The sequence below is a fragment of the Schistocerca serialis genome, chromosome 1 (assembly GCF_023864345.2).
Source record: "Schistocerca serialis cubense isolate TAMUIC-IGC-003099 chromosome 1, iqSchSeri2.2, whole genome shotgun sequence".
NCBI classification, from domain to species: domain Eukaryota; kingdom Metazoa; phylum Arthropoda; class Insecta; order Orthoptera; family Acrididae; genus Schistocerca; species Schistocerca serialis.
In genome coordinates, this window is record NC_064638.1 from 493,458,582 (window position 1) to 493,475,274 (window position 16,693).

Consider the following 16,693-nt stretch of genomic DNA (forward strand, 5'->3'; position numbering starts at 1 on the left):
ATGAATTAAAAAAGAAAGATTTTCTCAAGCAGTTCCGAGACGTAGTTCCAATATCTGTCGTACGCCTTTGTTGGAAATACCTGGGAATGTGTTCATAGGATAGGTCCGTGTCGGCTGGGTCGTCTTCAACGTCGCAATGTCACTGCCCCATGCAGTAAATACCTTCACGTTGAAAGAACCTGTTACCTTGTTTTTTATTATGAAAAATTATGGCTTTGTCACAGAAGCAAACTATCCAGCTGATGAAAGTAATAATATTACAGTACACTAGCCATATTCCACTGATCCTACGGAGAGTGATCGCTGGGATGAAGAGAGAAGTAAAAAACGTACATTTAATTACATTTTATTATAATATACCAAATGACGTTGTAGAACTGCATTGCAGTCCAAATTCTACTTATAAATTAAACGTATAGGCTAAATTTAAGAGTTTTTGTGAATTTATTCTTCCATGTATCAGAAAGGGATTCCACAGAAAATGTCTTAAATGTCATTATATTGTCTATGTGCATGTAATGAGCTCTGGTAGATTGTTGAATATATGAGTACCAATACATCTGACTCTTCTCTGTACTAACGTTAATCCCTTGAACCTTTGTAGAGACTGTTTCTGATAATGGTGTTATATTTATTCTTTTCACTATATTTTGTGCATACAGGAGCGTTGCAGTTATGAAGAAGACGAATGAATATACAGCTCAGGACTGCGAGTATGAAAAATAAATGTCATGGATTGTGTTTACAAAATCACTGGATTTATTTAGAATGCTCTTTCCCCTAAATCAATACACAGCCGAAATCGTTGTAAATGTGCTTTTAAACAGTCATAGCAGTCTTTTTCTTGGATGTCTATAATTAGGTTATAATAAGTCTGCTTTCATTGCCATGTGCAGTTTGAGGAACAAACAGGCGTCGGATGGTGGCACGTCCGGCGAATACGGCAGGTGAAGCAGGACTGTGATTCGTTTGCTGACCAAAAACTCGCGCACGATCTTTGCTTTGTGGGCTGGGGCATTGTCGTGGAGGAGCGACTAGGAAACTCTATCTCGCTATTCAGGTCTAATTAGACGATTTATCTCCCAGAAACACAAAATTAACACAAAACTCGATGTCACCTCGCTGCTCCACTGCTGTTTTCTGGAAAGTGTGAGACATTTACTGTTACATTCGCGACTAAAACGCCTACTGCACCTTCTGCACTGTTATTGCTATAACTTAGAGAGTAGTAATGCTGCGGATCACCACTAGAGAGCATTGCAGTTAGGAATTTCACACAAGTAGTTCAGAACCGAACTGGGATACACTGTGTATGATTTGTGAAGTAGTGATCGAAATACCTAGTTACAATCAACTTTATTTACCCTGACGTTACTATCCCCGTAACTGGGATTTCCTCAGAAAACTATTCCCAATTCATTAGTGAACGGCAATATGCAGAATAAATAAGATCCTTTATTTTTAAACTACCTGAAGCAGTTGAAAGGTCTCTCTTGGATTCCTTTCATGTTAATTTCTTAAATCTGTTGTCATTTACGGCATAAATTCCTCTCCTAAATTTACTGTGGTGTTTCTGACTATCTGGGAGGAGACTGAGCAGTGAAACGTGTTACTTTTACACATAAACAAGAACGATCTGTCACACTTTAAAACACAGTTTATATGTAATTTATGTCACACAGTCTCATACGGAACCTACATCCGCTTTCTTTTATATACTGTATATGATAAGATACTGTCATCCCCCTTCCCTTCTGTGTGAGAGGATGAATGAGCAAATGTATTTCTAGTTGCATGCTGGATGGTAGCAGACAAGCCTGTCTGCTAGAGAACAGTAGGGCCAACGTCGGAACAGGTAGCTACGCTTTCTAAAAGCAAAGAGGTTTCTATCGTTAGTATGGTCCTGTCCGTCCCTTGTCATTTTGGTATAGGAAGCTGCCTCTCTGGTCACTTCCGTTTTGTATACGGAAGCACTCTCGGTAGCGGCCCAGGTCAGTCTGTCCGCTGCGAGCGTCTGAAGTGGTAAGATCTCCAGCTAAGCGTGTGTCTGCTAAGTCCGTAGGACAATGGATTTCTTAAGTTCAGCCTAACTGAAAATTTAATCACCTTTATTTCGGGTTTAGCTCTAAAATATCTAATGTTCTCTTAAATTGCAACGCAGTATAATTCGAGTGTGGAGTTCAGAATATATTCCGGTAGTTACTTTGTCACTACTTTGTGAGCAAAGTGGAACCACGTGTTGATCAGTAACTCTAAATAAGGTCATCAATCTTAAATGCGAATGTGCGTGAGATTATAACGTCACGTTTTGACAATATTTTTCAATATAGCAACTTTTCTTTATGTTCAACCCACGTGGGGTGTACTTTGTGAAACCAGTACCACGTGCTTATACAATTGTTTGACCCATAAGGTTAATAGTAAGACGATAGTAACCAGTTCGAGGTTTTTCTTTTGTAAATTGCTTTTCGATCTAATTTATTTTAATTATCAAAATTATTGTGGAGTTACACTCTTTGTGTAAACCAAGTTGACCACGTGAAGCATGTGGTGTAATCATCAAAATAGCCCTCAGCTATTCTTTTCGGGAAGATTTCACAGAGAGTTAGTATGAATTTAGTATACCAGTGTGTGATAATTACATGACGGACAGGATTGTGCTACGAACGTAACTTCTTAGGGTGAAAATTGAATCGGTTGGTTGTGGTTAATTTCCTCTTGCACATGTTTCAACGTTCTTCGTGTGTTATTTTATGAATGCAGTGTTGTATGCAGTCTCCCAATCTTGGCTCCACGTTTGATGTGTTCCGTAAGATTACAATCTCACATTTTCACAATCCTAAATAAGGCACCAGTTTAGTTATGAATCAAGTTTAAGATGCTGAAATTTCAATGATCAATGTTAAAATAAATGTCCAAATATAAACTGATTTATTTCTTTTTATTTAAATTCTCTTTATATATATATATATATATATATATATATATATATCACCGGTTGTAGTATGACTATTAAAAGATTATAATTAATGTTAGTCTGGTTGGGAATTTGGTAAGCTAGACTGGATACCTGGTGAAACAGTTGCGCAGTAATGCAAGGTTAACTTCTCCAGACAGCTCACCGCTTTTAACCCGCTTTTATTGTGTATCAGCACCGCTTACACCACAAATTAAACCAACAACGTTACACAGTAATCATACATACTGCATAGGTGAGCCACGGCCTTCCATTATTTCCAGGCAAAGGGTTTTCCTGATGAGGTTCTGATCTACCTGTAGTCCTAGAAATCCAACACTTTCTGCCTCTTGTTCTTTATTGTTTAAGAAACTTATCTGTTTAGCTTGTGGGGTTCTGTGTGGAGTGCTTAACGGTATGTACTTAGCCTTATCGAAATTCAGTGACAGTCCATTTTCCTTGTTCCATCTGTTGTTGTATTTGAATATTTCGGTAGCTTCCTTCCCAGTAACGGAACTAGTACTAGATTTTTTTTTTAATCTTTAAAAACAGTTGTACCTTTTGAACTTTTGTTCTGTACAAAAGGCATCCCTTTCTTATTACCTGTGCTTCGCTTCACAGCCTGATCCCAAAATGGTTCTCGTGTTTCTCTCTACTCCATAGTCTACGCTGAGCGCTAGAGAGAGAGAGAGAGAGAGAGAGAGAGAGAGAGAGAGAGATCATCACCACAGCAGGAAGCAAACTAGCTGTGACAGAAGGATAGGGCTGTAGGCAACCTGCATGTTAACGTAACACTAACTACAGGGTGTTTTTAAATGAATATACGTGTTTTAAGGCTTTGTGGCACATATTACATTCACCTTACAGTTATAAATAATATACCAAATGAAAGAGAAACACAGTTTTTCTTTCAATTATTCAGTGTGAACACTGATCACACATCTAGTCGATAGGCGAGATGTTCCGAAACCTTGATCAGTTTGTCAGGAGTAACTGTTGCAATAACATTGTTTCTAAAGCCGGATATATCAGCTGGTATCGGAGGAACATTCACATGATCGCGTCAGATCGTTGTGCGAACGTGGAGGTCATGCATAAAATGCTATGTTAACCGGCCCCTTGCACACAATCCACCGGTCGGATACAACGTCGTTTAACCAATCGCGTACTGAGTTATGTCTGTGAGGCGGAGCACCATCTTGCTCGCAAATAATGTGTTGTTGAGCTTCTTCCCATTGAGGCATGGGCGATAGCTGTAGCACATCAAGATAAGAAAGATCAGTTACAGTTGATTCACCGAAAGAGAAAGGCTCATAAACTTTCCGCGGGGATATTTCTTGGGGCTAAAAGTGAAAGAGTCGCACTCGTTCAACAGATTTTTGTCACTCATTGTCATTCCATATTCTTCCCATTGCGCACAGATATACAAACAAAACTGTTTGAGTTGCTCTTTCATTTGGTGTATTATTTACAATTGTAAGTTGAACGTAATAAACGCTACAACGCCTTAAAACCGGTATGATCATTTTAAAACACCCTGTAGTAGATCTGAATGACTGTGCTCTGATCTTAGACAAAGGTTCACTTTCGTAGCAGGTAATTTCAATGGAAACTGCAGGCGATCGCTTTATGACATTTGTGAAACTTATATGCCCATTTGCAAACGTTTCATCCGCGGCAGTCCCACCTTCAGATGGTGGGTTTTTAAAGGCACTTCATATTTTGTTACATATGAAGCTGTCACTGTAGGCTCATAATCAGATAGTAGTTATATAAAGGCACTTTATATTTTGTAACGTGTGGAGCTCGTCTATGGTGAAAATAGTGTAATTTTTATTCGTATAAATGTAAGCACATAATTAAAAGATAGTGATATTACTTACTTACTTACGTGTCCTGCAAGCTTGGAAGAATTGAGTACAATTCATTACGTACCAGCATTGAAAAGACAGCATTTGTAGGTTTCCAAGCAAATCATCCACTGTTTCAACTACAGTCGCAGCATCCAGAATGACTGAAGCAGACTTCGTTTTATTAATTTTTTTCTAAGTTGAAACTGACTATTTATAGTAGTCACCGTGGCAGAGTGTTACAGGATTGTGCGCTATGAAACATTGCATCTTTCGGTATATTTTTATTTACACCTAATTTCTGTACATCGACTGGCTCCTAGAATCGCAAAAATGTGATTATCGTCCAAACTCTCTTGCGAGGGTATAATAAATACTCTCTTTTTATTAATTAGCAGTTGCTGTATATTGTAAGGAATATGCAGTCTGATTCATCTGCTCCTACCGACGGGCGTTATGCAGTCTGCATCGCCTCCAGAAACCACATGCGGAGTGTCCATATTCTCTCGATAGCTATGCACCAACTATTAGTCATACAGAAAAAATTAACAGGGCTTTTGTATAGCAATTTTAGTGTAGTTAAATTGTGTAATAGGATACGTTTCTGCTAGAGGCCTTTTGTTTTCAAATTATTAAAGAAAAACACGTTTGAAATCACTTGAATAATTCAAAAACTACAGCCTCTAGGGAAAATGAAATCCAGTACAAAGTTTAACTACATTATATTTCCCACAAATAAGTCCTGATCATTTTTTTCTTGTTGGACTAATAGTTTCCATATAGCGAGCGAGAGATGATATTATTGTTTGTGGTATTTAAAAGATTTGCAGGCTGCATAAACCGACTGGTATGGCCAGCTGAATCACACTTTATATAAAGCGTGGTCAGCAGCACTTTGTAAAGTTTGTAACGATGTTTCAGGAGTGATTGTGCTGAGAAGTAATTGTTAAAAAAATCGATGCATTGTGCCATTTCCGAGTTATTTAGCCTTGAAGTTAGGCAATAGGATCGTTGGGTGCACAAATTCAAGCAGCCCCCTAGAGAGAGTGTCGTCCAACTTGTCCTGATTGGTTCCTTGAAACACAACAAAAGTAGCTTTTGCTCACGTAGCTTGAATGCATCACTTCCGAAGAAGGCAGATTTTAACTGGTAATGAACATTTCTACAAATGGTAATTCACAGACTGACAGATGCCAGCGCATTACCACATTTTAGCACATGTAAGTGCTTGAATTTGCAGTGCAACGACCAGGTTGGCCAACTTCAATGCCAAATAATTCGGAAATGGTGCAAGGTATCGAAGTTTTTCTTAATGATTATTTCTCAGGCCAACCTTCCTTGCAACACTCTTACAACCTTATCAGACTGTTTTTCATCACCCTATATATACTACTCTCTTTTTCATAATTAAAGAAAAAATGCAGCTAATTATTAAGTTTTTTCATCGATGTAATTCTCAGAATGGCACAGTTTCCTTTGGAAAAAGTTTCATATTTTTTCTTTAACAATTCCTTAGATTCTACACTGGATGAAAATCGGTTAAGCACCTGCATTATATGTTGTTCAGATTACACATCAATCTGAACTTAGTGTTCCTTGCTAGGTGTACTTTAAACAGCTTAACTATTCCCCTTTTTATTTTTATTTTATTTCTTCATAAAGCCTAACATATATAACTGTGCCACACCACAAAACAATGCACAGAGTCAGTTTCGTGCAGCATCACAAATCGAAACCATAATCTGACGTAACTAAAACGTAAGTCATAAGAGCCACACATAGAAGAAAACTAGAATCACACAATGCAGGAAATAAAGTGCTTTACTTTTCAGCTTTGTATTTTTATTTTCAAATAGAATATACGTTTTACATAAAGGATTACTGTTCATACAAATATCATCAATTCTTTCTGCAGTACTGATCAGTCTATCTAAAACTCTGTATTAAACTATAACTATACATTAATTCATACAGGTTATTCTCTTTACATAACAGCCATTTCACATCGTAGATATTGTAGAATTCAGTATGAGACGTGGTTTGCCATATTTAATTTTCACCACTTCACTCATTGGTGTAGCAGTTTTACACAACTGCAGAAATCCATGCGGGAGGTTAAAGAAGTTCTGTTTCTGATAAATACAGTTCGTTTTATACAAATGTCCACTCAGGTGTCATAAGTTTTCGTTTATATACTAAAAGCAGTCAACACATATTCCATAAGCCAGACCAGTTGTCACGTATCCTCTAAACAGAAACGAACATGTTTAACAATATCATAGGAAACCAGTACTGAATCCTGTGTTAAAGGAAACCATTTTCAGTTCATGTTGCACACTGCAAATGAACTGACAGTCGTTCCGATTATGGACAGTCCAGTAACACGCTCACCTACATGTTCAGTTTCGACAGAACCAAGTTCTGTTTACTGTTACACAGTAATTGAAATGACAATTTCAGAGAACTGTCTAAACCATCATTACTATCTTTATTGTGAGCAGTCACTTTATAATGTGCAAATGAGGTTAGTTTAAGTCTGCCAACAGATTTTATTTGTTCGTTGTATTTAGAGTAGCTGTACTGCACACGATGGTCAACATATACTTAACACAACAGAGAAAACTATGTCCATACGTACGTATCGACTCAAGTAATGAACGTGAAATAATACTGTACCACGGAAATCCAACATTACCTACGTAATCTTTTAGCACATTTATTGTTTCGTAACAAAAAATTCCAGAGTGAATTACATTTGCTTGCTGTTGCTGACTTCCTTAATGCTTTTCATATAAATCATGTGTTTGAAGAATACATTATTCCTGAGGATACTTCATTCAACCATAAACGCAGATATTGAAGCGATATTCAGATTGCTCATCCTTTTTCTTTCATTCGTTTTTTTGGTCACCAAACTGTTAGATACCTGTACTTTCAGAAGAAATACAACGGAAAATGGTTTATGACTGATACCATGGAAATGACGGAATTCTTTAGGTATGTGTTAATTAATAAGCATAATAGCGCTAAGAGTGCTTGTCAAGGTTTCAAGAGATGCAGTTCGGATATGTGAGGGATAACTGCTTTTTTTGAAAAAACAGATGCCAAATAACCGATTTTAATTAAGATAATAACGCGAAACTCTTTATTTTTTAAGCATACGGTATTCTGTTTATTAGTCCGGTAGCAAATGGCACATCAAACGTAAGGAAATTGAGATTAACTTCGTTTTGCATTATGAAAAAATAACACGATTAAAAATATTCGTCGCAGTTTTGTGTACACACTTGACGCGAGTCTTTTCCATTGTTTGCTGTTTATACTCTGTCTCTCCGTCGTTATTCCATTTAATTTTTGATTTAATCACCATTTCAAGGTAGGGACAGAGTACAGTACTCAGTTACAAAATAAACTTATTTTTAAATTAAACTGCTTTCGACACTTCCGATTATTAAATTATAGCTTAACAAGGATTTAAAACATGACGTCCCACATTCTTACCTGAGACTGTGCGTCTCTGTAGTAATATTACTTATGGGATAGACTTGGGATTCATAAATTTGAAAATAAAATATCTATTTAATGTACTGCCTGAAAGGTTGTGTTTTTCTATTTATATCTCATTAATGAGATGGGTTTGTCAAAGCACAAGCATTGTATGCCAGTTCATCTTCACTAAACTGGAAACAGAAATATTCATGATCGGTTCATCGTGGACATCACGCGAAATGTTAAGGAGATTGAAATGGTTATGTTTCTTTTCTTATATTCGAACTACCGGAAGTTCAAGAGATTGGCACTCTGCATAAACAACATGTACGAAGAGTTTCAAACATGTCTGTTCAAAGCTTACGCCAATAACTGTACACAGGTTGTCTTATTTTTTCGCAGTGTTATACTACTCATTACACAAGCCCACTGACATTTGCAGTCTGCAGATGAAAAATCCAGCTTGTAATGATAATCAAATGAGAATAAGTTGATTGCTATGAGAAACAATTTTGCGCATTTTGATATCTTGATGAGGTCATATGTCTGGTATGCTGGTTTGTTTTACACAGAATAACGAAGGTAGATGCGGATCCAGTTTGGGAATTTAGGGGGGGGGGGGTTCCATTGCCGTCATAGTCCCTCTCCCGAAACAAATCTCAGCAAAATGTTTATATGTTTGCACATACCTGTTTTCAAATTTCACAGCTTGGAGACTAAATTTCGCATGAAAACTAAGAGTTTCCAAAATGGCAAGGAACTTTATAAATAACAAGCTACGTTAGGACTTCAAAGAATAGTGTACTCGTGTCGTCCCACACAGAGATCACTGCGCAATAAGTGTGGCTCATTGTCAGAAAAAGAGTACACGTACAAGCTTTCCTGCAGACACAATTATGCTATGGTACGGCTAACAGGTGCGTCACAGAGTGGAGGTGAAATGGCACGACAGATTAAAGAACGCGAGACAGGACGAGTCTTGTGGGCAAAACGTTTAATCTACACATAGATTCACCTTGGACTTCTAGTGGTACATGAAGCAAATGCTGTTTCGACGTCAGCCGGAGCAACATACGTGGGTGCTGCTGATCCGACGTACTGTCCACATTTTGCAGCAGGCGATCTCCATCTTATCGGCAATTTGAAACAACATCTAGGAGGAAAGGGATTTTCCAAGGTTTGGGACGTTATCGAATGGCTCCGTGACCAAGGAGTGGGTATCTGTTGTCCAATAACTGGACGTTTGGTAGAACGTTCACTCCTTTGTTTACGGAGACTTGGTGATCCATTCAATAAAAAATACTTGGCCTGCCATAATAGTGTGCAATACTATTTTTATGTCCCTTATTACATATAATGTAGGTATCTTTTCCGTTGTTTATGCGAGGGTCTGCCCACGCGTATTTTCATACGAACTTGCCCGTAAAATTCTAGTTAGGTATGGGCGCTTATACCTAGGGTGACCGTACCTACTAGCACCAAAAAACCGGACATCTTTACACAAGTCCACTAGTAAAAGGTGCAAACGACAGAATGTTGAATGAGGTAAGATAGGAAGGGAAACACTCTCCGCTAAGAAAGAAATATAACTCAAAGACTGACTTTCCAAACCAGGGAAAAAAATTATTGAAATAAACTGAATTCCCTTCATTTATACACTCATATAATCATAGTCCAGCTGTAGTGCTAAGTGAAATACTGAAAACAAATTTTACATTGAGTAAATCATGAGAGTGTCAAAGCGGCGAGAGTTCGTTACTATTACAGTTGTTAAATTGCTTACGTGACACCCGTTCTTCCCAAAATTTCGGAAGAATGCTTTTGAAGTGTTGTGCTGCTCGGAACTTGAATTTTTTTGGATATGACGATAAAGTGATGTACTGGGTACTGATGTTGCTGATGTGAATGTACAGGACGGTCAAAAAAATGCTGAATAGGTTCTCAGGCTGTTGTTAAGAAAAATTTCGGTACGTCGCGCCGTTTCCAAGTTAATTAGCATAGGAGTTAGCCGATCAGGCCGCTGCGCAGTGCAAACCCAAGCGGCCCGCGAGATACAATTAGTGTCAGTCTTCCCCACAGAGCCGGCCGCGGTGGTCGAGCGGTTCTAGGCGCTTCAGTCCGGAACCGCACGACTGCAACGGTCGTAGGTTCGAATCCTCCCTCGGGCATGGATGTGTGTGAGATCCTTAGGTTAGTTAGGTTTAGGTAGTTCTAAGTTCTAGGGGACTGATGACCTCAGATGTTAAGTCCCATAGTCCTCAGAGCCATTTGAACCATTTTTTTTGTTTCCACAGAGTAGGTGATAGCAGACCAGACAGCTCAGCCTTTGTTTCGTGTTCGATCCTTACTACCGTCCCATGTCCAATTTCTGTATCGTTCTCTTTTTCAGTTTTAGGAAATCGAACGAAGAACACTTCTGGCGACATAGTCTCACGCGGTCTGTTGAATTTGCGGGCGCAACGGCCTGATTGGCTAAACTAAATACCAAATAACTCAGAAATGGGGCAGCGTCTCGATTTATTTTTATCAGTTATTCCTCAGACAATCTACACTTCTACACCCTTACAAGCTTTTCAGATTGTTCTGGTCTCCCTGTATACAGGGTGAGGCATTTGAAATTGCTTTTTGGAAATATCTGGAAAACTACGAATCAGATTGAAAAACGGTTGGAATAAAATTTGTTCGTCTCCAAGGGAGACATCCAATGACAAAAAGCTTGTCTCCCTGCCCCACCCATAATTGGCGGGAGGAGTGTCCATTTCGAAATATGAAATGACAGTCGCAGGTTTCTTACTTCGGATTTGGATTTCTCGGGAAAAATTCGTAACTTTTCTGCTTAACATTTTTATCGCTGCAAGATACAGAGCGCTCTAATCTACAAAAATGAAAATATGCTAAGACCGTCAAAAAATGCTATCATCTCAAGAAATACACTTCAGATTAGGATGGTTGGGCTAGTTTGGGGGAGGATACCAAACTGCGAGGTCATCGGTCTCATCGGATTCGGAAAAGATGGGGAAAGAGTTCGAATGTCCCCTTTGAAAGGAACCATTCCGGCATTTGCGATTCAGAAAAATTACGGAAAACCTCACCCAGGATGGCCGGACGCAGGATTGAACCGTCGTCCTCCCGAATTTGAGTCCAGTGTGCTAACCACTCTCTCGGTATCCTGAGATTAGGATCTCATGAGCATAGAAAGGTAGTTATTCTAAAATCTTTAACAAGAATCCAGCTTTACTGCAATAACTACATTAGCTTTTAGCTCTCGGCATATCAGATGAGTTCCAGGAATTTCGCGAACTCAAATTCCATTCAAATCACTTATCGTTACTCCGATAACTGCACATACATGGATATGACTGTAAAAACCATTTGAATTTTTGCAACTGGATGAAACAAATTCTAGCAGCCTCTGATGATTTTATTTCCCAGATACTTTTCTCTGATGAATCGTGGTCAGTTGAATCGGTCTATCAGTGGAGGATTCCTAGCGATTAAGGTAAGTCGAGTATCATCTGTAAAACAAAGTACACCAATAATGCGGAGAAAGTAATGTATTATGATCTGGAGAATCAAGTTATTTGCTACAAAAACAAGTTTCTCATTAAATATTTTAGAAGAACAGTCTCTCTCTAAGTTCCTGCGATCCTAATATGATGTATATTTCTGGAGATATTATCATTCTTCAACAGTTTTCATCCCATTTTAACGCAACGATAAAATGTTAAAGAAGAAGATCAAGTTTCTTTCGCCGGAAAATACGAATCCGCAATAAAATAGTGGGTTCCTGTTTAAGATTTTAAGTTGCTCCCTAGCACCTGCGGGTGGGTCAGAAAGTTCAAGCTTAGTGTCATTGGATGTCCTCCTTCAAAACGAACGGTTTTTATCGCAACCTCTTTTCTAATACGATTTGTTGTTTTCCATATATTTCCAAAAATAATTTTAAATACCTGACCACTTATAAACAGGGTGTTTCCAAAATTCTTTTACAATCTTTGGAGCTGGTTTCTTACACCAAAACCAGAAAAATAGTGTCTAGTAAACATGAGTTCTCAAATGTACAACTTAAGAAATACTGAGCACTTAAATAGATTTTGATGTTGCCACAGCCATACAATAATTTTTAAATTAACACACCGCAGTTTGATTGTCTTGTTGTTTATTTCATTATGACTCAGGTTTCAGCCTTTTATGCCATTTTCAGGTGACTGACTTTATGTCATTAACATACATTGCACGGCATCAATCTCAAAATTGGTCATAATTTATGACGACGGTGTGTTCATTAAAAAAAAATTGTGCGCTTGTTTATCTTCTATGTTGTGAAACACCCTTCCTCTAGTGCAGTTCATTGTTTTGTGAGGAGGTAGCATGTGCTAAATAGAAGAAGATAGTGTCCAGTCAACAAGGGCTCCAAACTGCATACCTCAGGAGCTATGAGTACTTCGGCAGAAGACATGAGTCACACTGTTGCAAAGGTGAACAAGCGCTCATAGCTCTGATATTGTTTTCTTGTCATGATGCAAGGAATGTGCCCAAAAGTTTGTAAAATTATTTTATAAACAACCAGCATATTACAAAATTTTGACTGTTTTATTACTGGCGTTACTAAAATTGTAGGAATTTGTGGCACGATAGGGGAGGGGGGAGGGGGGGAGTTACTGCAAGTAGGAGACATAACAATGTGTGACTCCCCTACAGGCGAGACCGAATCCTGGATCATATTAAACCAATGTAACGAACGAATTAAAGTTGTATAGAAAGTACACTTTTCGTAATCTTTAATACCAGAAAAAGAACGCTGTACTTCAACTGGTGCTACACGAGTAAGTTATAAACCATAAATCCCTAAACAAGATTTATGTGTTTAAAGAAACGGAAAGAGCGAAAATTAAAACTTTCTCTGAACTAGGTCAAAACACACCTTACGTTAACGTATTCACAAGCGAAGAAAAAAGTTGTATCACTTGGAAATGCTATTCATTGTATGGTTTTGCAGATGCAGTTGCTTAGAGGAGTACGTCAAAGCAATCTCCACACTCGCCAGTAAGCGGTGAGTACAACGCAGTAATCGCAGTTTTACGTTCTGCACCTTGTCCAAATGGAGCCGGTTCATCGTTGGATTCTTCCGACATCAAGAGATGAATTTACATCTCTATTGGGTTAATGTCTGTAGTGATAGCTTGTGAAATGTGTTGTGGAGTAATCATTTTGTTGTAGTCTCAGGACTTACCATCAAAATGGCGATGTTAGTAGTTTTTTATAACGTCTGGGTTCTTACTGGTTACCTTCACGTATTAACGTCAGTCCCACAGTACCGCCTTGTTCGCGATGTACTCAGCACGGTGTGTTAACACAGGGATGCACATTTCCACTCTGTCCGTCTTTGGCTCCGCGAGTAAGAGCCGCCCCCGCCTGTCGGCTCAGTCGCGCCAGTGGGCGGCCGGTGGCGCACCGTGGCGCCGGGGTCGCCGCCTCCGTCGGCCCCGGGGGTGGCCACGCCTCCGCCGGGAGCGCGCCCTCAGGGTCGCCCCCGCCCCCGCTCTCTGCCGCAGGTCACTGTCCTCGTAGCTGCCGCCCAGGTACGTCTCGTGCGGGGACAGCGGCTCTCCTGCAACAAGCAAACGGGCAGGCTGGACTCGGTTGTTTGTTTCTCAGTTCATACGCGACGCTAATTCTAGAAATGTTCAAATGTGCGTGAATTCCTGAGGGACCAAACTGCTGAGGCCATCGGTCCGTAGACTTACACACTACTTAAACTAACATGCTAAGAACAACACACACACACACACACCAAAACCCGAGGCAGGACTCGAACTTGTGGCGGGAGGGTCGGCGCAATCCGTGACATGGCGCCTCGAACCAAGCGGACACTCCGCGCGCGCTAACCCTAAACTATTGTAAAGGAATAAGGTGAGTGGTATAGTGCGCGAGGGGCAGACGTGCAGTGGTTATGATATTAGACTGTTGTCTGCAGGGTAGAAGTCAAAACTCAGCTGACCTCTAAAATTTTAATTTCTATATTCGGTTCGAACACATTGTAGAACTTTCCACAAATGTCAAGAATCAATGTACTGGAATGTTCTGTAACTTTATACACGGCGGTGCATTGATCGTGAAAGGGCCAAATATCTCACAAAATAAGCGTCAAAAGAAAAAATTACAAAGAACGAAACTTGTGTACCTTGAAGGTGGAAACCAGATGACGCTATGGTTGGCCCGCTAGATGGCTCTGGCAAAGGTCAAACGGATATCAACTGCGTTTTTTCAAATAGAAACCCCCATTTAATAGTCACAAACACACGGCTCACAATTTTTGAAGAACGGTTGGTAACAGGTAGGTTTTTTAAATGAAAATACAGAACGTAGGTACGTTTGAACACTTTGTTTCGGTTCTTCCAATGTGATACATGTACCTTTGTGCACTTATCATTTCTGCGAACGCATGCTGTTACAGCGTGATTACCTGTAAATAACACATTAATGCAATAAATGCTCAAAATGATGTCCGTCAACCTCAATGCATTTGGCAATACGTGTAATGACTTTCCTCTCAACAGCGAGTAGTTCGCCTTCCGTAATGTTCTCACATGCATTGACAGAGCACGGACGCTTGTTGTTAGGCGTTGTCGGTGGATCACGATAGCAAATATCCTTCAACTTTCCCCACAGAAAGAAATGCGGGGATGTCAGATCCGGTGAACGTGCGGGCCATGGTATGGTGCTTCGACGCCCAATCCACCTGTCGTGAAATATGTTAATCAATACCGCTTCAACCGCACGCGAGCTATGTGCCGCACATCCATCATGTTGAAAGTACATTGCCATTCTGTCATACAGTGAAACATCTTGTAGTAACATCGGTAGAACATTACGTAGGAAATCAGCATACATTGCACCATTTAGATTCCCATGGATAAAATAGGGGCCAATTATCCTTCCTCCCATAATGCCACACCATACATTAACCCGCCAAGGTCGCTGATGTTCCACTTGTCGCAGCCATCGTGGATTTTTCCGTTGCCCAATAGTGCATATTATGCCAGTTTACGTTACCGCTGTTGGTGAATGACGCTTCGTCGCTAAATAGAACGCGTGCAAAAAATCTGTCATCGTCCCGTAATTTCTGTTGTGCCCAGTGGCAGAACTGTACACGACGTTCAAAGTCGTCGCCATGCAATTCCTGGTGCATAGAAATATGGTACGGGTGTAATCGATGTTGCTGCAGCATTCTCAACACCGACGGTTTTGAGATTCCCGGTTCTAACGCAATTTGTCCGTTACTGATGTGCGGATTAGCCACGACAGCAGCTAAAACACCTACTTGGGCATCATCACTTGTTGCAGGTCGTGGTTGACGTTTCACATGTGGCTGAACAGTTCCTGTTTCCTTAAATAACGTAACTATCCAGCGAACGGTCTGGGCACTTGGAATATGTCGTCCAGGATACCGAGCAGCATACATAGCACGCGCCCGCAGGGCATTTTGATCACAATAGCCATACATCAACACGATATCGACCTTTTCCGAAATTGGTAAACGGTCCATTTTAACACGGGTAATGTATCACGAAGCAAATACCGTCCGCACTCGCGGAATGTTACGTGATGCCACGTACTTATACGTTTGTGACTATTACAGCGCCATCTATCACAAAGCGAAAAAAGTGGTCCAACTAAAACATTCATATGTCTTTACGTACTAAAGGAATATGTAATAAAAAATGGGGGTTCCTATTTAAAAAAACGCAGTTGATATCCGTTTGACCTATGGCAGAGCCGTCTAGCGGGCCAACCATAGCGCCATCTGGTTTCCCCCTTCAAGATAGACGAGTTTCGTTTTTTGTAGTTTTTTCGTCTGAGGCTTGTTTCGTTAGATATTTGGCCCGGTCACTATCAATGGACCACCCTGTATATACCGTATGCGTTCTGGCCGGAGGCAACTCGCTCCGCGCTCTTGTATGTGCAAGTGCTGAATAAACCTTCGTTAAGTGAAGTTAGTGTTCGTCATTCATCTAATTACACCTTCTTCTACGTGACATATTATTGTGAGGTACGGCATTCATCTCTAATTTTTGTTTTAAATATTAGTGCGAGGTAACAGTACTTTGTTATCTGAGCTTCCAGTCAAAGTTTCGCTCAGCATTAGAAATACCGACGGACTATTTTTGTCCCATGTAATAATGTAGGAGTTGCCGATTGCTACACATTGGTATCCTTTATTGCGTCTGATGCTGCAGTGAAGATATGGAAGTAAGTGCAGTATAAAACTTTCTACAAATGAACAAACAGGCATTGTGAAGTACAGCAGTCCCACGAATGAGCAGATGTTTGCTTTGAGAAATAACACTGATGAAATTGATCCCGGAGGAGAATATATTGACGGTAACTGGACTGA

General features: G+C 39.8%; 1 protein-coding gene across 1 annotated transcript in view; it reads right to left on the minus strand.

Annotated features, from left to right (window-relative positions):
* Nucleotides 1–6,609: 6,609 nt before the first annotated feature.
* The window catches only part of LOC126473975 (uncharacterized), a 593,366-nt gene continuing 583,282 nt past the window's right edge, over nucleotides 6,610–16,693 (minus strand). Inside the window, exon 6 of the mRNA XM_050101364.1 lies at nucleotides 6,610–13,906. Coding sequence (XP_049957321.1) covers nucleotides 13,719–13,906 — 188 coding nt within the window. The 3' untranslated portion in view covers nucleotides 6,610–13,718. The remainder of the gene's footprint in view (nucleotides 13,907–16,693) is intronic.